General features: G+C 38.6%; 1 protein-coding gene across 3 annotated transcripts in view; it reads left to right on the forward strand.

Annotated features, from left to right (window-relative positions):
- The window catches only part of LOC105233611 (sterile alpha motif domain-containing protein 5), a 366548-nt gene that overhangs the window by 176672 nt on the left and 164774 nt on the right, over positions 1–25102 (forward strand). Inside the window, exon 3 of one of the 3 annotated variants that reach the window (XM_049446975.1) lies at positions 2744–3003. The exons of the other annotated variants lie outside the window; for them this stretch is intronic. Within the exon in view, the coding sequence (XP_049302932.1) occupies positions 2744–2830 (87 nt within the window). The 3' untranslated portion in view covers positions 2831–3003. Of the gene's footprint in view, positions 1–2743; positions 3004–25102 lie in introns of those variants that run through there. 3 annotated transcript variants of the gene reach the window in all.

Raw genomic sequence — 25102 nt, forward strand, 5'->3', positions numbered from 1 at the left:
AAGTTTTAAATAAATTCGTAAAATTTTTTATTATTTTTTTATAATAAATTTGCATGAAAAAAATTAATTCAAAAACATGAAAATTTAATAACGTTGAACATGCACATGCTGAGAACTTATAGATTAAACAAAATAGCTGCTAACCATAGTTTATAATTTTGGTTGTAAAAAATATTAGGGTGTGTAAATTTTGTGCAGAATAATTTTTAAATTTCAGAAAGCATTGCCATATTTGCCTTATATTTTCAGAAAATCTACTTTAAATATTATTAAATGTATAAAAAAACATTAGGGTGTGCCTCACAAAAGTATATATAATATAATATTTTTTCTTTTTTTAAATTTTTCTAAAAACTGCAGTCTTGCGAGAATATATGATCTTTGTTACGTTTATTACCGGCATATTTAAGAACCACCTTAATAATATAGTGTAGAGAAACTTGCGAAAATTTCTAATTTCAGAAAGCATTGCCATATTTGCCTTATATTTACAGAAAATCTACTTTAAATTTTATTAAATGTATAAACAGCATTAGGGTGTGCCTCACAAAAGTAAAAAATTTTTTTTTGTACAATTCTTTGACTAACTGTAGTCCTGAGGAAGAATATATGATTTCCACACACTGTGCTGTAAAAAATAAAACGGTTGTTGCACGAAGCCAACAACAATTTCCACCTAACTGTCGATAAGCCAGCTGAGAGCCTAATAAGCGGTAACAGTTTGACAAACAAGCAAACACTTCCCGCCCGCCCAACAACTAAGCTACCAACACACACACACACAAAATTACTAGGATCTGTGCACGAGTAGCTGTTGCTAGTCACTTATGCGAGGCAATTGAAAACGTCCCACACGAACGGAAACAATGCACTTGCAACATGCTAACAAGGTAAAAACGAGCGCAAAAGAAAACAAGCGAAAAAGCAAGAAACTAAAAATAGAAATAAATTCAAATGTTAGTGTGTGTGTGTGTGAGGAAGCGCAAATTTGTATTCCAAATAGAGCATATGATAAAGGGGCGTAACTGCAAATATGTGCACATGCAGCATTAGAACCTGGTCAAAAAAAAAAAAAACAAAAACGGGAAACAATAGAGAGGTTCAGTTGAGTGCACTCGCATGCAGCTTCCAATGTGCTCGACACTCATGCCTCACAAATTACCTGAGGCATGTTAACCAATACCACTGCGCTCGTTTTCGAGTGTGATCAGCAGCAATTGCTGTCTATTTGCCCAGTTTGTTAGACAGTTAGATGGACATTTGGCATCCGCCACCTGACTCCAAACAGCTGCCACCTGGCAGGGCATACATGCCACAGCACGGCACGGCATGGCATGGCCTGGCACGGCAACAATGCAATGTTTGTGTTGATGAACTGCAAATATTGCACTTGCCTGTCTCATGTCTGTGCACATAGCGCACTGCTGCTGAAATTTTCTATGTGCAACAACAATGCAAGCACTTTTTTCATATTGATAAGTCCGCTCGTGTGTGAGTGCTTATGCATGTTTGGCCAGTTCATCAACGCATTTACAGGCAATTTCCACAGTAATTGCCTGTGAAGGTGCGCTTTTTCACTTTTCGCTGCGGAAATGTGAGCGAAAAGCATAATTGAGGGATCAGTACCGCGATAACAAAGCATATGTGTTTCGAATTTTTAAAATATTAGGGTATATTAAGTTTGCCACAAAGCTTGCAACACCCAATACGGTGACTTTCGAGAACGTATAAACTATATATGTACATATATATGTATATAAATGATCTGTGTGGCAAGTCATATCCGGGGGAATTAGAGCCTCAGTTTCTGAGATATAGATTAGAAAACTTGCACTTGCCCATTTCTCCCAAAAATACTGCTTATTTGGCGGTCTCGTCGATATCAGACTACTATAGCACATAGCTGCCATACAAAATTACCCATCAAAATTAAACCCTTGTATGGAAAACTTTTTTGTTTGATAATATATCGTTACGAAATTTTACAAAGGTTATTGTCCATTGATACCCCACAATCTCCGAACATAATGTCTTGATCAGGTCACTATTGCGTATAGTTGCCATACAAACTGAACGATCGGAAATAGGTGCTTGCATGGAAAACGTTGTTATCTGACAAGATATTTTTACGAAATTTTGCACGAATTACTACCTTAAGCATTACTACAATATTTGAATAAATTGTTCAGATCGGACCACTATAGCATATAGCTGCCATACAAACTGACCCATCAAAATCAACACCTTGTATGGAAAACTTTTATATTTGATAAGTTATCAGCACGAATATTGACCAAAACTGCGCTACAATTTGAGAACATATTTTTCAGATCGGACAACTATAGCATATAGCTGCCATACAAACTGAACGTTGGAATCATGTTTTTATATGGAAAGCTTTTTCATTTGATTGGATATCTGCACGAAATTTGGCAGAGACTGTTATTCAAGGCATTACTATAATTTGAGAACATATTTTTCAGATCGGACAACTATAGCATATAGCTGCCATACAAACTGACTTTGACTTTAACATATTTTTCCCTGCTTTTATTCTAATTTATCGCTAAAGACAATATTTTTCCTAGCCTGCAACCAAAAAAATGCAAATAACTTATACATAACCTATAAAAACAACAAAACCTTCTTAACGCCCACAAGTATGCTACATTAATTTTCCATCAATATTTTTAAATGTAAATACATTTTTTCTAATTCATTTTTTTACTTTTTCTCTTTACAGGTAAGTGATCTAATGCTCACCGCAGGCTGCCTATTTATCAGCGCGTATGTATGTGAAGGTCTTTCCGAGTCATTTGACCGTTTATAGTTAACTGCTGCCGCGCTTTAGGCGCAATCATGCAACTAGTCACAAAACAATTTGAAATAATTGCGCACACGACACCGCGCAATAATTTACACGAAAATTTATTAAATATAATAAATCATTGTTTTACAATTCATTACACCGCCAGACGGACAGACAATAGCCGGCAGCCATGCAATTGCAAATAAAATGCAAATAAATAAAGCAAGCGCTCATGCATATGCACACGCACACATGATTGAAAAACAAATACTAGCTCACACACATACACATATACAATGACGTCGTGACAAACCCGAAGCCATAAATATGCTCGCAGCTAAGGACCGCAATAAAACGCTTGTAATTAGAATACATTAGTTTTTTAAACGCCGCAGAACATGCAACACAATTGCCATATGAACATGTCGCTGCGCACCTCCGCCATTGATGCCGCACCGCCCCGCCTAACGGGCAATTTAACAAGCTGCTAGGCGGTTTAGTGTAATGACATGTAAACACATGCAAATGCCCAGAAACAAGCTTTTCACAATCATATGCTCGCTGCACAAACGCACATACACACTCAAATGTTTGTGTGGCTTACCGCTTTCAGCTACTTGTGCGTGTGTGTGTTTAGTTGAGAGACTTGCTCGCTGCCGTTGGCCACAAACAATGCCGCCATTCAATAAATGAAAAATTATTGTTTGATATTCTCTAATTGCGATTGTAATTTTATGCAAAGTGTCGTGTTTGCGGTTGCGACTTCGACGAATTCATTGTTGTTTCTAAATTAATTTGTGTTTCGCTTAGTTTTTTAGTTTTTTCCAAAGTTTTTTTATTTCATACAGCTATTTATTTTATTTTTAGACACATTTTTCTTTTGGAACCAGCTTGGAATTTTTGAAAATGTTTGTTCTTTTCCTGTATTCGATTTAATTTTAATATTTGATGAAATGGACAAAATTTGAACCAATGGTAGCTGTAACAAACTCTTTTTTGGCAGATATACCATATTGTCACCTTAAATGCAAATAACGTAACATCACTTTTCATAAGCTTACAGGCGAAGGTAAAGCGGTATAATAGAAACCACTCATATGCAAACTAAATTTGAGTTTTGATTATAAAATGGTTATATATTGGTTATAAAATGGTTATATATTAGTTATAAACTGGTTACATATTGGTTATAAAATGGTTATATATTAGTTATAAACTGGTCACATATTGGTTATATATTGGTTATAAAATGGTTATATATTGGTTATAAGCTGGTTACATATTGGTTATAAAATGGTTATATATTAGTTATAAACTGGTTACATATTGGTTATAAACTGGTTACATAATGGAAATGTTACATATCGGTTATGAAAAGGTTATATATTGGTTATTAAATGGTTATATATTGGTTATACGTTTGTTATATTTGAGAGCGGAAGCTGAAAATTTTATGCTAAATGTATTTATGTAGTATGATCTACTGAATGGTAAGCAATAAAAAAATGTCTGATGTACGTTGTTTTGCATTTTGGGTGATGATATACACTTAATTTGTTCCCTTTTTCTATCGAAGGGAATTTCTAGAAAAATCCATGCAAATATCTGCGAAATATTCTTTTATACAATGTAATGTTAGTAGCGCATTACTGAATGTTTTAATACTAGCTCTTCAAATTCTATCACCTGAAACCATAAATGATATTTAGTGAGCTTGACGAGACTTTCGTATGAAAAGTTATATGCCCATATTTTATTATACTCAATGGGGGAAATTTACTAAATAGTCGGTGTTTTGATTCGCACACGAGTTCTTCTTTCCCAAAGGTCATTGCTTATAATAATTCACATTTGGATATCCCTAAATCGAGGTGTTCTTTCAATTAACTTCCATCTCCCTCCTCAGAAAAATTTCTTGCTCTTCAGAAAAATTCTTTTTCAACATTGAAAGCAAAAATAAGGCACAAAGGCGACTAAATCTCGAGAATACACCTGAAATTGTTACATACTGACCTAATCTGGCTTTTGATCAATGCGCGCGAATGCTCGTTCCCTGGCAAGAGAAAATTAAGAGTTCGCACTGCCACACCCAAACAAAAACCTATAACATATAAAACTCTCTCTTGGCACAAGAGATCGCAGTATGAAAATGCACCTATAGGCGAAAAATTTTGAAAACGTGGGTATGGCCCCGACCTCTAATAGCTTTAATTTACATATATCTTAAACCATTAAAACTACAACAACTAAGTTTGACAGACGCAAATATTATGAGAACTCCTACCGACAATGCGAAAATGGCTGAAATCAGATGTTAACTTCGCTCACTTCCCATATAATGGTAACGTTTAAAAACTACCAATAAATCAATAACTAAATACACCAGAGACATTAAATTTTACCAGATAGATGGTATGACAGAGCTTCAATGGAGTCGCGGTCAGAATTGGATGAGTATATGACCTTCCTCTGTCATTTTAATGATGCAGTGTGAAAAAAGAAAATTGTTGAAGGAAACAAAAATTTTATAACAACTAGTTTTTAGAACAAGTTTTCATGAATAAATAGGGACATGGACACAGTCATGGATTTGAATTCGCTGACAGTAGAATTTTGCTCTCAAATACTTAGTTGAAAGCAACGCTGATGGAATCGTCATCAGATCAGTCATCGGATCATCACTTGTCACGAAGCTCTTTGCAGTAGAGTTTACTACTAGGATCTTCGAGCAGCATGGTAACTAGTGTAAGAAACAACAAGTTCGAGTACAAACTCATCAACTTTTGTTTTAACGCAAAGCGAACTTACGGTTATATATCTCCGAGTCTATATCGGAGTCACTTCCAATTACATTAAATAAAATTAAATTGTGTACTTGCATTGCAATGTTAATGGCAACATAACGGCTCAAAATATGCGCGCGACTTTCAGTTTTCATTGCTAAATAAACATGTTTATGCGCCTACACCGTTATTGCACACTTTTATAGATAGAAAATTGTGTTTGAATTTCAGTTTCAGCGGCGCTCGACCGCATTGATGTTTTACCAGGTCGAATGAAGCGGCAATATCAAATATTTTCTAAAGGAAACCTACACAAAGTCACCGCAAAAAGCTTGCTGAAGCTCGTTCACAGCGCACACTCACACATGTATACACAGGCACACACACACACATAGATAATGCCAAAAATGCCGCACACACACAGTCAGATCTGGTAGCTTCACAGTTGACTTTGAATTTGATCTCCACACAAAAGCAATGCTTTCACGTGTCTGTGTGTCTGCGCTTGTGAGGAGCTGTGTGTGTGTGTGTGTAGTTTATGCGCCTTTTAGCCATCAATTTACCGTGCATTGCCTTTCGTGGTTGCTGCGGTTTGCTTTATGCGCTTCATTTGACAAGCCCCACACCGACTTGCCACATGCCACATGCCGAACACTTACAGCAACAACATAGCGACGCTGCACTGTAAGCTACATTTAACTGACTTTTGCTGCTGACATCTCAGCGGTGACCTTGTTTCCTCTCGACAATTGCAAACTGTTTTCTCAGATCCACCACACACACACATAGGTATCCATAGACACACTTATATACGTGTGTGAGTGTAGCTCTATTTGCTGTACAAGTAGTTGCGTCGCTTGGCTGTGTGTGTGACATGTGTGCTGTCGATTTGCGGTTGCCGGCTGAAGTTGCAGGCGAGATAGATTAAGTGTTGCCAACCCAAAACTGCTCTTAGCCCGAACATAATGGCGAAAGTTGGTGGCAACTAAGTTTATGGCAACATTACGTTGCAAGAATTTCATCAAATTGTTTCGTTCGCAACTTAGACAAAAGGTAACGGCTTTGTATTGCTTACCCGAGGCTTTAACTTTTCCACTTTCCGTGCGTGCATTCCTCTGTGTATGTGTGTATGTGTGTGCGGCAAAGCGTTTATGCAAATTGAAAAAATTGCTACTTCATTCGCATAATATTTTTAATGCCGCTCATAAAATTAACTATTTACTTTTATTACTTTGTAGCCGTACCGTTAATAGCTTCGCTTTGTGCCACACGGCAATTCTCCTTTATCAATTTGCGCTCAGCGTCAAAGTGCTCATTGTTATCCTTTCATTTTCAATTTAAAATTGTCTGCCGCCGGAGATTATTTCTACAATAAATTTTAATTACAATTACTTACTCGCCCATATGGACGCTGTAACTTTTACGAGCTTTGCTGGACAGCTTATGCTGGCTTTGCCTGCTTCCAGGCGCTTTGGTAGGCACAACACCAGCTGGTCAAGCCACTATTGTGTGCTCTCATAATTGTTTTGACTCTTTATGATTTTCCATTAAATTTTTATGCATATGACATTGCCGGCTGTTTTGTGGCACAAGCGTTAACTCAGTGCGCCCCAGTCACGCCGTCAGCCAGAAGTGTTTAGCTGCAATTTCCTATTAAAATGTTGTTGGTTTTAGCAAGAGAGCGTATTATGCGGGCTCTGCTGTAAAGTATACAATTACTTAATAGAAGCTAAAATAAGGTTTAGTAAAATGCAAAGAAAATTTTGCTGAGAGGATGCATATAAATGCAGCTGTAATCAGTTATGCAAAATATTATCGATTAATTTTAAATAAAATAATCGACTTATTTTCTTGCAGGATAGAGTTACGTGTTTCCTTCAACGAATATCTATAGGCAAAAAATATTTATTTAGCAAATGTTCAGAGTCCAAACAGTAAAAAATTATACCTAAAATTATTAATCGATAATTATCGAGTTTTGTTTTTTTTCACTTGAAAAATGTTTTACTACAACAAAAATATACGTTTTTGAGTTTAAAAAGAATAACATTATTGCATTTCACACTTATCGAAATATGTATCAAGATTAATCAAATAATAACGCTTTTATTCCATCGTAAATATGTCAGCACCAACCTAAAAGTTAGATAATGCAATTATGAATTGCGAATAATTAGATAAAACTTATCTGCAACTATCGAAACTATGTAATTATTTACGATTAATCGATTAATATCGATTTTTTCATTCGATTAATCTGCCATCACTAACCATTTTTCAATAGCTGCACATATATGTTTCAATTTATATTTACCAAGAAAATTCTGACGCCTGTTGAGATTATGTATCATTAATTCATTAATCGTCGATTATTTTTGTTATCAATTGTAAACGATTAATATCGGTTTTTTTTCATTTGATGAGATTTACATTGAGAAAAGCAGATGTATGTGAGAGTATATACAATTACATTAAAACTTTTCACGCTAATAAAGACCATGCAACAAAAGCTTTAAAAAAATCGATTATTAGTAACTTTCTTCAAACAATGAAAATATCACCACCAAACTTACTTCAATTATCGGATTTATGTACATCAATTTATTAACTTCTGTTAAAATTCAGTCGCCTGTCAAATCCATTCACCAAGAGGAATCGATTAAAATCGATTTTTTTCGATGAGATTTTCACGAATTAATAAAAAAAATAATAATAAAAAAATGTTATATATATTTTTAGATAAACGTATATTACATAGACCCGTCTCAAATGTATTGAGGCTATGTACAAATATTAATCGATTAAAATCGATTTTTTTTTATAAATTTATGAGACTTCCTACATTGAAAGAAATATATGCTATTGAAAGCATATGTATTTAAATGTCGAGCTACCCAAGATAAGGAGAACAATTAATCGATTTTTTTTAGAATTTCTTCAATCGATGAAAATTTCACCACCGAACTTATTTCAACAGCTGAATTTTTGTATATGAATTTGTTAGTTACCTAAATATGAAACGATTAATATCGATTTTTTTCAATCGATGAGATTTTCACCATTCAAAAAAAATATGTGTATTTAAAAATTTGAACTAACATAAAATCAGCTCAAAGCTTATCAAAAGATTGTACCAAAATTAATCGATAAATATCGATTTTCTTTTAAAAGAGTGCCACCACCCACCAACCCTTCTTTAACCACAAAACATATTTTATGCATAAGAATTCTACACGCTTGTCGTTACGATATACTCAGTATTATGCAAGCACGCAAACGTCTTTGCGCCTGAATTACCCGAATTTTTACGACCCCACAGGATTTATAAATTTTATACTTTTACACCAGCCATGAGACTGATACGCTGAAGGCTTTGTCATATGTCTTATTGAGCCATAAGCGCAGATCATGTCATATCGCTACCATCTATCGCGCTGAATGATTGAAAGAGTATGATGCCACATTCCCTCCGCCTGTAATTGGCACTTTGGCAACCCGCCACATACGCGAAAATGCGCGCGTTTCGTGCGAATTATTACCGTAAATTTTGTTTTTTACAACTTTTTGATGTTATTTGTGCGCGTTTCGTAGATTTTAACGTTAAGCGCGTTCAAGCATCGAATGATTGACAGCATGCAAGTTTAATCCGTACGAATTGAACAGGCAACAAAGTACTGTTAAACCACAAAATACTTGTGTCGGCGCATAAAAACAGCAAAATAAAACAACAGCAACAACAACAATAACAACATTGAACGAAGTTGTTTCTGTGTGTGTGTGTGTGTATGTGTTTGCATGGCGAAGTGTTAAAAAGCGTTTAAAACCATTGTTGCCAAGCGCCGTAACAACAAATGAGAATATAAATAAAAAATGTTGCACCAACCGAAACAAAAGAGGTGTTGAGCATAACAAAAACGAGGGAAAAAGCGACGCGCCGCCCCCGCAGACAAGTGCTTTGCAGTATAAAACGCGCGCAACGGTTGCAAAGTGGTGTTAGCATGCGGCAAACACTTGCACACACACACACACTCGCAACACTTAAATCACTTTTATGCTTGTTTATACCGCCGAGTGCACTTAGCAAAATATAACACTGCGTCAAAGAAGTTGCACGAATAAACACTAAAAATTATATATGCATTCAAGAACTCGTGTTTGTAGTCTATCAAAGTGTGCGTGGGATGAACAAAACTTATGGAAAGAAATTGTGAAAATATTAAAATCTTGTAAGAAGTTTTTTGGCGATAATCAGCAAGTTGCCGCGCAAACCCAAACACACACACGAGTTCAAAAGCGGTGGCTTGCCTTCCAGAAAGCGCTTGATGAAGTTAGTTGCACGACAGTTTCGTTGCTGGTACTTCACCGCGGGTAAGGCATGTCTTATCTGAACGAGCACAACCACACCCGCAACCTCAGCTGTGGCTGACCAGCACCGCCGCGCAGTCCAACTCCTTGAGCGAGTATTGCTTACTTAGACACCGTTACTTTCATTCTCACGTTGCAACACCTGCGCGCCGCGCCGGCCATTGATGGCTCTGCATCCAATGAATTCTCTTAGCGCGCCTTCGCTGGCGTCATTGCGGTAAACCACTTGAAACCATTTCGTGCCATTCTTTGGCTGCTTCACGAACTGTGCTGCAAACAACGGTTATTTTAGCCGCACATCAGCATACCCAGACCGGAGAGACCGAGTTGTACTTATTGCTAGCCTCTTCAAACATTAATTCTGCCACATTTCTTTTGATAACGGCACAGCGTAATGGCGCATTGTTGCATGCCATGAACAATTTGTGAAAGAATTCAGTAGAATCGTAGAATATTGTCATCGCGGTAACCATGTAGGAACATCAAGTGTTAATTTTCAGCGAATATTTTTAGTCTAGCAAAAGCCGGATGGCCGGGATGATGTGACAAGACGATTGCATCTCGCCTTCCTCCATACAGCTTTAGCAAAAAGTGTTCGACAAATGCTTGTGGACCCATTGGAATAGTGTCCAGTCAGAAGACCTATAGTTATGGAGAGATTGACTTTGCTAAAAGCCAGTAGGTCGATGGACCTCTTACGGTTCACTCTGGACCAGAAGAATTTCTCAGCTTTCCTCTTGTCGACCAGCACCTACCAATTTCACGTCCAAAGGACCAATGCTAGAACGCAAGAACACATCGGAAAACCAACTCGCTTCCAAGCGGATGAAAGGGGGAAAAGGTTGGCCTTCCTAGCAAACTCATGATTCTTACAGCTTCCGGCTGTTCAGCTGTCACCTGGCACCCACACAACTCTAATATGGTAGTCAAGCTAAAGTTCATAGAGAGCTCCGGACAAGACACCACATCCATCCCGACGACTCCACATCCTACCCTCCTCTTCACTAACTCATTCTGCTACTAATACAAATCAATTGTGTAAAGTTTTCTCAGACAATTGTTACAATTTTCCTACTGGGCATGCTTTCTTTTACCTCTTCAAAGGTAGCACAAGAATTAAATACAGACTTCAGCCGGTAAGAAGCTGGTGCAACGCGAGCGCAAAACCAAAACAAATCGAAGTCTCCGGGTAGATATAGAACAAAGGAATTGCGCATGCCGTAAGTGTAGCAAAATTGCGAGGAAAAAGATATATGTATGTGTGTATGTATGATAAAGCGTAGGAAGTGGAGGAAATGTCTATAAAAGCGTGCGAATATTTCCACTTCATCCACTTATGTGCCAGAAATGTGACAAATTGCACTTCATTGCTACGTGTTGGTATAAAATTTTCGTTATTTAAAGAAAATAGATTGCGCAAAATGTTCGCCGCAAAGTTGCCGAGACGAAGTAGAAATGAGTAAATGCATGTTGCATTTTTATCTGTGCCACATAGCTCTGAGTAGTGTCCTAGTGGTGGCACGTGCAGTAGTCAGATTCAGACTCAAATCATTAGCATTCCCCGAGCGAGTTTGATTAGAAATATGAAATATAGTTTTACGAGTAGATTTACTTAAATTTAGAAAAATGATTTACCGACTGAGAAGCGAGTTTGCTATGGAAGAAGAGCTTAGCATGCTTTAACCTCTAGTTGCCGTTGAGTTTAAATGAAAAATTAATAATTTCGTAAGTATTAGCAATTCCCCAAAGTAGGTAAGATATCATGCAAAGAAGGGTAATTTCAATTTCCGGTTTAAAGAACGAGTTTTCACTGCTCTTATTTTTGCTTTAAGAGAATGGAATTTGAGAAACTTTAAGATACCAATATTAGATATGAAGCGTCATGAATATTCAAAGATGCACTCCGGACTATAAAGGGATGACTCCTAAAGTCTCCCATCGAACATCTGCACACTGAAGTTCGTATGTTCCCAGTTAAGCCAAATAGTTTCTGATGTTGTGTATTCGAAGAAATCACTTCTGCAGTCTCCTGCTTGTAGCGGAACCGCCTCCTAGGAGCATCAAGACGTGCTTCCTTAACTACGTCGACGACATACAAGTAAGACAATACGACGACCAGACTTCGGACGCAACTAACTTCACACATGGCATTCGCAGTGGAGCCATTAACATTTTCACCGACTCCCTCTCAGTGAGTGGCGTACTTAGAGTCAAACTACCACCCATTACAGACGACGAGCTCGAGTTCTTACGAGAATCGAGAGCGAACCTACCGCAGTCTCGTTCTGGATACTAAAGCAGATTAAACTTCCTAGTTATTCATAAGCAACAAACCGACTTATCAAATATATGTGCAGCATGCAATGGGTCCCTGGGCTTACCGTTGGATGACATCGATGACAAATTATCCTGACCATCCTAACGGAAACTCGATAACCGTTACAACAACATTCACAGATACAGATATGCTGGTTTTGTATGTTTCGTAACGCCACAGTCTATTTATATTTATGGAAAATTTTGATTTGAATTGGGACAATAAGATGGTGAAATTTCTTTTCTTTCTCTCCAGTTGGTGGAAAAAGCGAATTAGTAGCTTTCGTAGAGTCGATTAATATCAACTCCGGCTAATGCACCTGGTTCGTAGAAAGTATGTCAACCAAGATGTTTCAATTTTAGTCTAGTGTAAGCTGGACAGTGGAAGAAAAATGCCTAGATATTTCCACCTCAGCTCCTTCCGTACAACTTTGTTAAGTAGCGTCTACCAAAATCTTTAGCCTCATTCCTTCTCTCGAATAATTGCAGCCATATACTCGTAAACCTTGCTGAGAAGAAGTTAATCAATAAACCTATTTCAATCTACCCTGAGCCAGAAAAAGTTCGTAATCGTATATGTGTACGCTTGCTGATCTCGCGAGAGATCCTTACATCCAAACGCCAGAATACAAGAAGGTAGGCGAAAACCGGCTCGAACCCATCCTGATGAAATTTGGATGAGTGTGCACTTTCTTGCAAATTCATCAGATTTGCAGTTGTGAGGGATTCTGTTGTGATCAGGTACTCAGACAAGTCCAATGTGGAAGTAGCTTGTTGTTTCTGCTAATGAGGTCATGCAATCCTTGACCAGCTTTGACTCCACTGTCAACGAGCTCAATGCTTGTATTGTGATTGTAATCTGAGAATGCCTCTGAAATAAGCTGCTTGAAAGCACCTAGTGGTCTGACAGTCGGGAGCAAGAGTTGATTGAGAGTTTCCTCCAACCTTCTCATTGAGCTTCGATGCATCCATGACAAATAGCACTGCGACTTTTCTCCAACGACTACGCTCACATTTCCCTAGAAGATACATGGGTGAATGAGTACCGCTCACAAGTGGTCCAGCTTATCAGAATTGCAGTTGAAGTAAGGAAGAATTTCGGAATGTCTTCTGGGATCATGGTTGTCCGGAGTTTATATCATCGCTTCTAAATACCTTTATTTACCTATTCTTATTAAGGAAATTAAGTGAAGACGGGCTATAAATATGCAAGACAGCAGCAAACGGCCAAGCTGAATAATCTCTCAGAGTTTCTTACGTTCTCAGCAGTTGCATTAGTAGCTTTGTACATCTGGAAGTCCTAAAGACTGACCGTGTCAGTTACTTGGAGTGTAATTCGAACGAGTAGCAAGTTAACTTTCTCTTCGCTCATCTTTAGAAAGTAACTGATTCTTAGAATTATATCCTTTGTTGATTCCATATTCAAAATCTTTGTGGGAGTTCAAAGCACACGAAGAACTCACGCTTGCACCGCTTTTTCAGCATTTAACATTTAATGCGCTTAATTTAAGCCCTTTCGAAATTCCCGTGAAAAGTGAGAGTTATTGTTTCGTTTCTCGCAGAATTCACACTCGCGAGCACTCATTTGCATTTGCTGCGTCGAAATGAAAAATGTAAATAAATTAAGCTTGCATATTAAATGAGCCGCGCATAAATCTCATTTGAGGCTGCTGCCAAAGCAACCTAATTCCTCTTTAATATATACAATGCAAATAACTACAAGCGCTGAGTTACTCACGAATTAATCAAGTTAGCAAGAATGAAAATAACTTAAAACCCAACAACAACAAGACGGCGATGCAGCGGCAGTGCCACCAAAGCGCTGACCACACAAACAAGTTAGTGAAACAGAAACAAAAATAAAAACAAAAACACAAAATAAATAAATACTCGCAAAGGACATCGCTTACAAAATAAATAAAGCCGAGAAGCGACACAAAAACCCAACTTCAAACTTTTGCCGAGTTGAGAAGCCGCGCCGAGCATTATTCATATTCATGCACGTGCAAGGCAAGGAGGAGGTGAAATTTGCATTTCCAATTTTGCATAAAACCCGTCATCAGCTGTTGTCAGCTGCAAGCTCACAGCGCCGCGTGCGCGCTTAGTTGCCACAGCAACGGCGAAAGTGCAACCGCAGCTGCCCTTTCACAAATAAATACGCCACACTCACAAACCCACCCGCAACGCCGCTAGTGGCAGAATGAGCGTGGAATTTAGTTATCAGCGTCAGCCAAGCCACCAATGCCACCGCTGCCACCGCTGCTGCTGCTGCCTTTGGAAAACTTCTAAACTAAATAATGTCTCGTTATCTTCGTCATTTGTGGTCGCCACTGTGTTGCCTTCACAACTGCTGCCAGCGCGCGATACAAAGCGGCAAACGAGAAGAACCACAACAACAACAACCAAACAAATGCTACACGACAGCGTGTTGTAATGAAGTTGTTGCCGTTCGACATTTGCTCGCATTTTCATATTTGCTCGATGTCAACGAGCGCAAGCAACAACTACGCTAGTACCAATACCAGCAACAACAACAATGTTGGCATCAACATCAGCCCAAACACATAAGAGTAAAAGCTTGTCGTAATGAAGCAAGTGGCAAGAAAAGTGTGTACAGGCGTCGCCGACAAACTTAAAGTAAAATTAATATTCCGCAAACATTTTATTGCATACCTTAAGGCGAATTAGAATAAACAAACAGCTGAACACAAGTCAAATAGCACAAACACACGCGCACAGCTGCCACCCTTTTTGACGTATGCACACATAGACAGCTGCGTGCGTGTGGCATCTGCCAGCATTGCCAACTGCGTTGTTGCCATTATTGGCGGCGGCAGCCTCTTAGAGCGACTCCACTGGTGTTCAAGCAAGAAATTTCTTTGTAAATAGCACAGAAGACTCTCTATTTGCTCTCTGGTTTGAAAGATGGTTGGAGTTTGTCAAGCTTTCGCATTGCCAGCGTTGTCAGGGAGTGCGAAAGGAAGATAAAAAAGCGCACAGAATTTAATTTTCGTCTCGTAGATATTTTCATTAAGTTCAGGGTTAGTTATTTTAGATTTTTTGTTAAATCAATAGTTGGTTTCATTTTTGTTAAAGCGTAGTTACAGAACCAGTATGGAAAAAATTTTCTTAGTTCTATTGGGTTGTCGAAAAAGTATTTTCGTATTTCTAATCAAACTTCAACATATTTGTTTTTATATTTATAATGAACTTAAATGAACCAAATACGTACCACTTTGGTCGACCGCTAGAGATATTATTCCATCAGTGTAAAACTTTTATGGTTGCTCGTCTAAAAACTGTGACAAGTCATTATGTAACAGGTTCGATTTCATTTCGTTTCAGCAAAGAATCCCAGATGTGAATTCGGTCCCTTTAATTTTTCACAGACAATTCATGAGGTGCACAAGCATCGAGCTTCTTTTTGTAGCCAACCTTTTCTAAATGGTTCAAAACCGTTTGATGATGATTGTTAAATTCCTTAGCGATGTCATGGCTGCTTATGTAAGGGTCCTGGTCAATCTTTTCCATAATTTCATTGACTTTTTCAACGAAGGGTCGACTAGAGCGGGATGCATATTTCACATCGAAATTTCCACAACCGAAGCGAGCGAACCATTGTTGTGCTATACGAAGTGATACAGCATCGTCTCCGTGAACTTCACAAATTTCATTGGTGGCTCTTTTGGTATGAATCTATAATTTACACTCTTCATAAAGATCAAGCTTCACGCGAACGTTAAACAGACTTGGGCAATCGAGGGAAGATATTTTCTCAATTCGGTTTGGCACGTAGTTTAAGTCCACCAGTCCCAGTCAATATTGATCAGTTGTGGTATCGTTAAAATTTAGTTTTTATGAGTTCCAAATGGAAACAAGATCCAATTGTCGCAGTTGTCTGGAAAGAAGTTGAGATAAATTATATTTGCAGATCTGAAGAAAATGCTTGAACTCTCATAAAACTAAACTTTAAACAGCTCGGAACTTATACCTTCAGTCATCCAGCCAAATTAGCTCGAATTGAAATACGTCCCCTCAAAAGTAAGTTACAAGCTCAAAGTGATTTGTCGATTATTGAGTATCTTCATACGTCTTTAGGAGTTTTGGATTTCACTATCGGTGTGAAACTATCACTTAGTTTCTGCTTCGATTAGCTCGAGCCTAAAATGTACATGGTAACCATGTAGCATCTCTGAAACCACGAAACCTTTTCAACAAAGTTTCCAAACTCTATACACACTGAAACACGCAACTAGCAAACGCAAGAACCTTGGCTTACACACACAGCTCGTCTTGTCACTGGCTGCAGAAGAGCGTAGCGAGGCGAGCAACAAAGTGATAACAGCCGGGCTATGCGGCGGGGTAGACGGGATGACAGTGCGTATGAAAGGCGACAAGAGAAAAAGCCAATTTAAATTAAGCGCCACAACTGTCAAAGAAGTGAGATAAAACTCATTAAAGACGAAAGCAGTTGGTGCCTACAACGTAAATGTAAATATTGTGGAACTCCGAAAGCGTATACAAGCACACACACATCTGTACATATACATTGGCAAAGGAATGTCTGCTGAAATGAGGCATAAAAGGCAGGATGTGCGGGCAAATGTCGGCAAAGTTTTTGTATTTTATATGCTGGGCGCTGCACTGGCAGACTGGCTGCTTGACGCGCTGACTGAGTGTCTGTGCCCTGGCGGCTGTTTTATTGTGAGCGTTAATTTTTTGACGGAAAACTTGTCGTTTCGGCATGCCAGCTTTATTAACTTTTCGTCGCAACGCCGTTGTTGTTGTTATAGCGGGTCGGCGTCGCTGTTGGTTATGCTTCATTAAAACGCCGTTTATAAAGTGACGAGCCGGCATATCTTGATTTCGTTACAAGCAATAACCGGCCGCGCCACTTGCCCCTATGTTGTTTGTGCAACGCCTGGCGGAATGCCATTGATCATGCGCGCGTGTGCCGCCACGAGTGAGCGAGGCATGAATAAATGGGAATTTAAAACGCCGCAGAGCAATGACACACACGCGCAGGCTGGAATGCGCTTTGGAAAAATCAAATCAGCGACTGTTTTGGGGGCAAATCGTCATTGGACGCCGCTGGGCTTGTGGAATTATGACAGTGTGAAATGTATTTTAGATTTACGAATGCCGATAAGCGCGCGATAAGGCATTGTGCCCAACGAAATTTAAATTCACTGCTACAACAACAAAGTATATAAGCATATAAACAAATAACAAACAATAATAATGGTTGACTGATGGAATGAAAAAATTACTTCAACTTAATAAAGAAAATTTATTGCCGCTCACTGTTGCACACTCATTTCACGCCACTGCCAGCCACACTCACACACACCGGCTCCGCTTTAAAACATATTCAAAATGCGCATAAATTTAAATTTATTGCCTTTGCGTACAGTTATTAGTCGTCAACGTTGTTGTAGCGCTTGTTATTTGCCTTTATTGTTGTTCACGCGTACGTGCCACACACCGTTGCCACCAGTTCACTGCCTTGCTACGCAGCTCTTGGCTTCATTAAGTGCCGAATTTGTATGAAAGCTAGTTTTGGTTGTTGTTGTTGTTGCCCGTTTTTGGCTACAAATTTGAATTCAATTAAGCTCTCGCACCAGCAATCTTTTCCGAAATCTTTTTCCTTACAAATTATTATTGTTATTGTTGCAATATTGTATTTCCGTTAATTGTGGCCGGCGGCGGTCTGCTGCTTCGTCTGGGAAAAGTGCTTCCGTTCGTGCCACAAACTGGTGCATCAGTACTCAGACGTAAGAAAATATATTCGTATGTATGTATATATTGGATCTTAAATGGTGGTTATGATGTTGTTTGGTCTGAGAATCTTTTTCGAGTTGAGGAAGCAGTGAGTGGATCTAAAAGTGAGTAAGACTTATGCTCCTGAAATTATGTGTATTTTTAAACCTGTAAGAAAATTTTTGTTAAGAAAAAAGTTGGTCATAAATGTCCAAAAGAAATTTTAGCAGGACTAATTCGATATGGTACAAGTAATCTTCTTCTTCTTTAATTGTTTTAGAACAAGATTTAGTATCTCATATTTTTCGTCAGCAGGTCAGGTTCCTATGATAACTATAAACTTTTGTAAGTCGTTTTCCATCAACTGTCAAAATTATAATGATAAAAGCAGTCTTCTGATATCTGTGTTCATTAACTTGTGAATATTAAGGGTAGAAAAATTGTGTTTTAATATGTATGTTCATTAATTATTGACCTAAAACTATAAAATATACATATGATCAAATTTGACCCGGACTAACAAAAAACTATATTTTCACGTATTTTCTATCATTTGTGAATTTTAAAGTGAGAAAAATTTTCTTTGGATATTTATGTTCATTACCTATTGACCTAAAACTATAAATATAGATATAAATATAACAGATCAAATTTGACCCGGACTAGCAAAAAATAGCTACATTTGCACGTATTTTTACACAAATCTTTATCGGCGACTTCAAAATAGGCTCCTGATTACATGTCTCGTCTGGAATAGTCTTCAGTGCCTTCAGTTAATCCTTGAGCGGTTTGCGCTCATTTTGATTTTTGAGCGCCATTCGCTTGATTGTTAGATAGTTTCGTGATCTTATTTTTAAACTCATTTTTTTCATTTGTGACCTTCACTCGAAGTTGTTCTTTTTCTTCTGTTGTTGTGAGTCCAGCTTCATACCCAAAACATTATTACAGTATTAAAAATGTATTGAGTGTTCCCATGAAAGGTACTGAGATCCTCTTCTTTCTCTCTGTTCTGCACTGTTTCAGAGGTGGCTGGTCGACTAGTATGCGGCAAGTTTGCGATGACTTTCCGGTCTTCTCTGAATACTTTGTGCCACTCAAATTCTTATTTTCATAGCCGTAATTCCATTGGAAGCACATATTTCCAAGCAGTATTGTTCCAATTATTTTCCTTGGGAAAAATCCTCTACAGGGTACAGATTATATGGATCAGTCCACGACAAATATCATTAAATGTAAATTCCTTTACATATTACGTCGTCTAACCATATCATATCGAAACATGAGACAAGTCTTTTCGGTTTTCTTAAAGTTGGTTGAAGAGCGCATGACAAGAAATGGATAAGAAATGTTCGGGCTCAACCTTCCCAATGATCCTGATGCTTCGTATTTAACAAAAGATGTTCAGACCGTAGCGAGATCCCCATTTCTTTCTTTTTCATATATAATATGCACACATATTTCTAGGTTTGCGACCCAGATATTGTTATTGCCTAGTTGACAAAAAAGAGACCTTAAAGCTTATGAGGTTTTTAACGAATCTGAGTTCTTTTGAAGTTCACAAACTGAGCCTTATCTTCCAACTTATTTCTCTATTCACCACTTTAAGTATATAGACTAACCGAAATGTATTCTAACTGCTTTAAAACTACCCGCCTACTACCAACTACCAAAAACTACCATAACTTTCATATAGCTTACAAATTTAAGGTTCTGCGTTACAGAATTTCTGCTATAAAACCCTTTCAAAACTAAAGTCTTGCGCAAAATTCCTTAAAACTTAAACTGCCAATTCGCCTGCACCGCAATTCGAGTATTACAACACACGCCGTCAACGACATTAAATAAGTTTTCATCGTCGCACCGAAATTCCTTGGCGCTTTCAACAAATGACACCTCTTCAACATCTTTCAATGCTCGCAATCCGCTTTTCAAACTTCCATCAAACACCGCTCAACAAAGAGAAATGAGAAAACACTATTTTTACTGCGCAGATAAAGAAAATAAATCTATTCTTTACGCTCAATAGAACACCTCGATGAGTTAGACAGACTTGCTGCTTTCTTCTTCTTCTTTGGTCCCCCTCAACAACTGCACGCGCCTGCATGCCCGGCTGCATATCGACCGAGCATTGGTCAAAGAACTTTGCCATTTGTTGGCGTGACAAAGCATCTTGAGCGACGTGAGAGGCGCCAAAGTGGCTCAAGAGTGCGCTGCTGCGGCAAGAAGTGCCGTGTGCTATCTTCTACACTTGCACCTGAACTTGGCGCACTCAAGACGAAGGTGAATGTTGGCAGGTCGTGTGTTGCACGTTCACTACTCCGCCAAGCCATGGCGTCCCTCGCCGGCTCTCTCTCGCTTTCCGTTTGCGCTGCCATTTTCTTCGTTTTGTTCGTCAAACCCAGCTGCTTCGTCTTCTCGCCTGTCTGCCGTAACAAATAAGCTGACAAACAGCTTTACATATCTTATTCAAGGCAAACTTACAGCAGCCGCAGCAAAACCGCAGTAGCTACACCAGCGGCAGTGGCGGCGGCGACGGTGGCAGCAGCACCTCGAGAAATTTATGAAAGGAAGCAGCTAATAGTTTCGACGGCAGACAGCAGATATGAGTATTATAAAGCGGCTGCATATATATCTTCCGTGGCTGTGTGGCTGTGCGGTGGCGATAAGGTGAGGAGGGCGCCGGCGGCGTTGCTGACAATTGCACACCTACGCCGGGACGGTGCAAGTCTTGCACTTGTCTGCTGCCACATTTTGTGGCCAAGGAAATTCACTCAATCCACATGCGTGCTTACATATACACTTGATACACAGTTGTGTGCAAAAGTTTTTACCGCCAACTTGCAGCTCGCAATTTGCGCCTTTCCAAATTGCACACCCAAGTTGCTAAGCAAGCAGCCGGCTAACCAACCGGTTTGGCTGTTGCATGTTGCTTGATTGGTTGGTTGGTTGTTGGGTTTTCCTTTCGGTTAAGTTGGTTACTTGTGCCCACAAACCATTATTTAAGTGTCCTTGGGGAACTTTGCCCCACTACTTATTCATACATGTGTTTGTGTGTGTGTGTGTGTTTGTCGACGAGTGTGTATATTTATGAATTTGTCGGCACGTCAATGCAGTCAAGCGCGCAGACAGTCACTGAGTCGTGCTAAAAACTTGAAGTTGTCGCTGACAATTTGTTGTTTTATGCAACATTGGTAATTGCTAACTAACGAAACAGTGTTGCAGACCTACGAGTAAATATTTGGTAGTCGAAAAAGTCTTTTCGTATTTTGTCAATAGATGTCGTTGCAATATTTTTTATCTAATTTCGAAAACATTATATTTGTGGGCTTGAAAAATTCCTGGAAAGCGCACATCAATTTTTAAATAAAGTTCTTGAGGAAGCTACACAATATCCTATAGTTGGCTATTAACTCTAGACAAATCGTCTTGAACTTATCACAAATCTATATATTTATATGCTTCAGATATTTCACCTGGATGTCTTCTTTTTTTTTAAGGTAGGGAGAAGTCTCACAAGCCGGAGTGCGGAATTTCAATCTGCTAAAGTTAACATACTCCCAATTCCAGACTCTCCCACGGAAACATCTGATTAAGTATTACTTTGTGAGAGTAATAAGACTTTAAAGTCTCCTCTATGACACGGACTGAAGGCCGCCCGCTTTATAAGTCTAAGTTTTGTTTGTGATTGTGGCTGCCGTTTCGCTGACAGCTTTCCAGTTATCAGTGGATTGACACAAAAGTGTCATCAATCGTTTATCTACCACTGAGTATAGAATTATATGTACTTAAAGAGCGAGGGCAATAAAAGTATACCTGCTCAGAGTCTTCAAAGCACTCTGAACACGTCGAACAATTCGGAATAATGTCATACTGGAATCTATTCAGGTAGCTTCTAAAACATCCATGTCTACTTAGTAAGGGTTTAAGTAGAAATCCAGGTCTCCATGTCATCTGTCAATCAACAAATAATGTCTGGTACCAGTCTATAAGTCCACCGTTCTTTGAGTGAAGTTTGTCACCGCTGCTGCCACATTGTTAAGCTTTTGACAGTCTCTTCTCTTTTGACTTCTATAACTTAACTCTGTAACTTGTATATCAGCAATGGGCATCATACAGGCTACTACTTCAGCAGCCTCGCTTAATATTGTTCAGAAAGCACTGATAACTCTTAGTGCCGACAAGCTATGACTGTGCTTGTCTGTCTGGTATATTCTTTAATGCCTAGAAGTCTAAATGTGTGAGATTGGAAGTATTTTAGCCTTGATCAAAAAAAGATATTAACAAAAGTAAAATTTTAGTTCATTTCTTGAAAAAACTTCTTACGAGTGGTTAATTAAATCCAAAGAGCATAAGGCGACTTTGAGATATCTCGTATACGCTCAATGGCTTAAACACGCCATGTTCGTTCTCTACCTAACCCATAAGGTAACCGATTACATAACTAGTTGAATATAGTATTTAAAGTATTCTTTCGAACCTATAATATTTTCTTAGCTGATATGAAGGCTTTGATTGTAAGAAACGAGCGGTTCGATGTTTCGGTATTCGATAAAACAAGCGATTATGGATCGATCCATCTAATACAACTTAGAGCGGATGTTAGATTAACTGTCAAAAATCTCAAAAATGCCTCAGCAAATCGCACTTACCTTTCTTCGGCCAAGCGGGCAAGTATTGTAGAAAAGTTTTCAAGCGAAATGAGAGCAAAAGAGTGTGAATTCGGTTGGACACTATGGTTCACGATGGTTCTGAAGGCGTGCATAAGCTGAACTCTTGTGACGAAAGTGAAGCAATAGTTCGCAGCTTGAAGGGTATAACTGACAACTAATAATTTGTAATGAATATGAGGTAATAGTTGTAAGGCGAAAGGACTAAAATGGTTAGAAAATAGATACACTTTTCATCTCAACTCTTACACTCCGATCACGTCTGACAAGTTAGAAAGAAGAATAATACTCTCAAGTTCCTTTTGCGAAGAACTCACATGAGTTAAAAAAAGCCACAATTGTTTATAATACATTTTTATTTAATTATTTTGGTATACTTTAATTACAAACAAATTAACTCGGCTTAAGCCACAGTGTTTTCTTGATTATTTTTACAATTTAGTTGGCTGTCATTTCGTAGACAATTGCATCAGCAAACTTTCTGCGCATTTCCATAAAATCAAACTTGAATTCATTTTTACGCCAGTTTGTTGCAAGTGAGTATGCAAACAACAACATTAACTTGGAAAATATTGCAACGAAACAGCGTTTAACCGCCGAGTGACAGCCATTGCAGCAGGTGTCTGCCCATACGCACACCTTTGCATATAAGAAGTTATGGAAATAAACTTTTCTTCGTATGTATTTGCATACCTACATATGTTTGTATGTATATGTACATATATACGTATATTTTATGCATATTTGCCTGTACTTTGCATTTCACTGTCTCCTCATGTGCTTGTTGCACCGTCAACTCCGTGAAAAGCTTATGTTAGCCTCAAGTGATGCACTCAAGTGAAAGTGTGTTGCATGCATGTGCAATTGTGTGCGTATATGCGTGTGTGTGTTTAGCATAATATGTTAATATATTATTTCTGCAAACTTATTGGCACTTCCTCATATGAACTTCGGCTCTTAGCAGAAAGTTGGTGGATTAAGCAATTTCATGCTCTAAAGTATAGAAAATTCTACTGTTGTGTATGTCTCCACTTAAAAAGTGCTTGAATTGTAGTAAAAAGAGATTGTTAAACATATTTTATTTGCAAACACTGAATCCTCCATAAAAATACTTAGCGACTTATCGATAATGGCACTGCGTTGCAACAACAATTGTAAGTACAAAAGCGCTGCAAATTTAATTATGAAAATTCGAAGTGTTGGCGAGACGTCCATTTGTACTAAAAAGTTTCAGTGCTCTTGTCCGGTTTCTTTTGTGCGTTTTTCGTCTTCAGTTCGCAGCTTTTGTGGCCACTAATGCGTTCCGACTGCTGGCTACTTTCAACACACAAAAAAGTGACCAAAGTTTGTATGTGTTTGACTAAGTGGGATCCGGCTAATGGAAGCGCGTAATTTCATTAATTCGCTTTAATTTGTTATTTCATTGTATCTTGCGCTAGTATATATATGAATATGTTCGAATATACGCTGCTACAAATACATATATACCTACAATATATACCAACTAGTATGAAGTCCACCAGTTGGGCAGCGGCTCCTTCCCAATTAAGGGGCCATTTCAGGTGGATGCCTTTAAATCGTAAACCTTAACACGTTTGCAGTGGTCGTCATCAAAAGGGGGTCTCTCATACGAGGCTGTTGTGTCCTTTCCATGGGGGGCGTTTTTTTACAAGGCGAGTCCCAAACTCAGCGAACAACCCTGAGAAGGGATGATACGCCTTTTACCACTTTATCAATGTTTTTTGGCTTCCCATGGGATACTTGGTCTAAGAACGGAGGTCGTGAATTGCTTGAGCTATAAAGAACTTTCCTTTTTTGCGCGAACTTCTACACATGACTCCACGGATGCCGTTAGTACTGTTTTTTTCCAGGTTAGACAAAGAAAGAAAGCAAACGGGTGTGTTAGTCAACGAATAATTTCGAAGTAGTAGATAATTTCGTCTCTCTTGTAACCAACATTAATATCAACAACAACATCGACCTCGTAATCCAACACAGAAAAACTTCTTACTTCAGACTGAGGCGAATGAAGACCAAACCCTACAAGTCACTCATTATTCCCGTCCTATTATATTGTATAGAAGCATGGACGATGCCAACATCTGATGAGTCGGTTTTATGAGTTTTTCAGAGAAAGGTTCCGCGGAAGACTTTTGTATATTGACAGCGAACACCGCAGTCGATGGAACGATGAGCTGTATGTCAGCGGCTACCCTCTGAAAGTATACGACGCAGTACCCGCCGGTGTACAGATGAAGAGGAGGACCTCCATTCCTTTGGACAAGCCAGGTGGAGAAGAACTCGGCTACACTTTGAAGCTCCTATTGACGCCAAACAGCGAAAAGAAAGAACGACTGTCGCGCTGTTGGAAATTCAGCTGTAACTGCGTAAGCCGTGTCCAC

This window comes from Bactrocera dorsalis, chromosome 2 (genome assembly GCF_023373825.1).
Source record: "Bactrocera dorsalis isolate Fly_Bdor chromosome 2, ASM2337382v1, whole genome shotgun sequence".
NCBI classification, from domain to species: domain Eukaryota; kingdom Metazoa; phylum Arthropoda; class Insecta; order Diptera; family Tephritidae; genus Bactrocera; species Bactrocera dorsalis.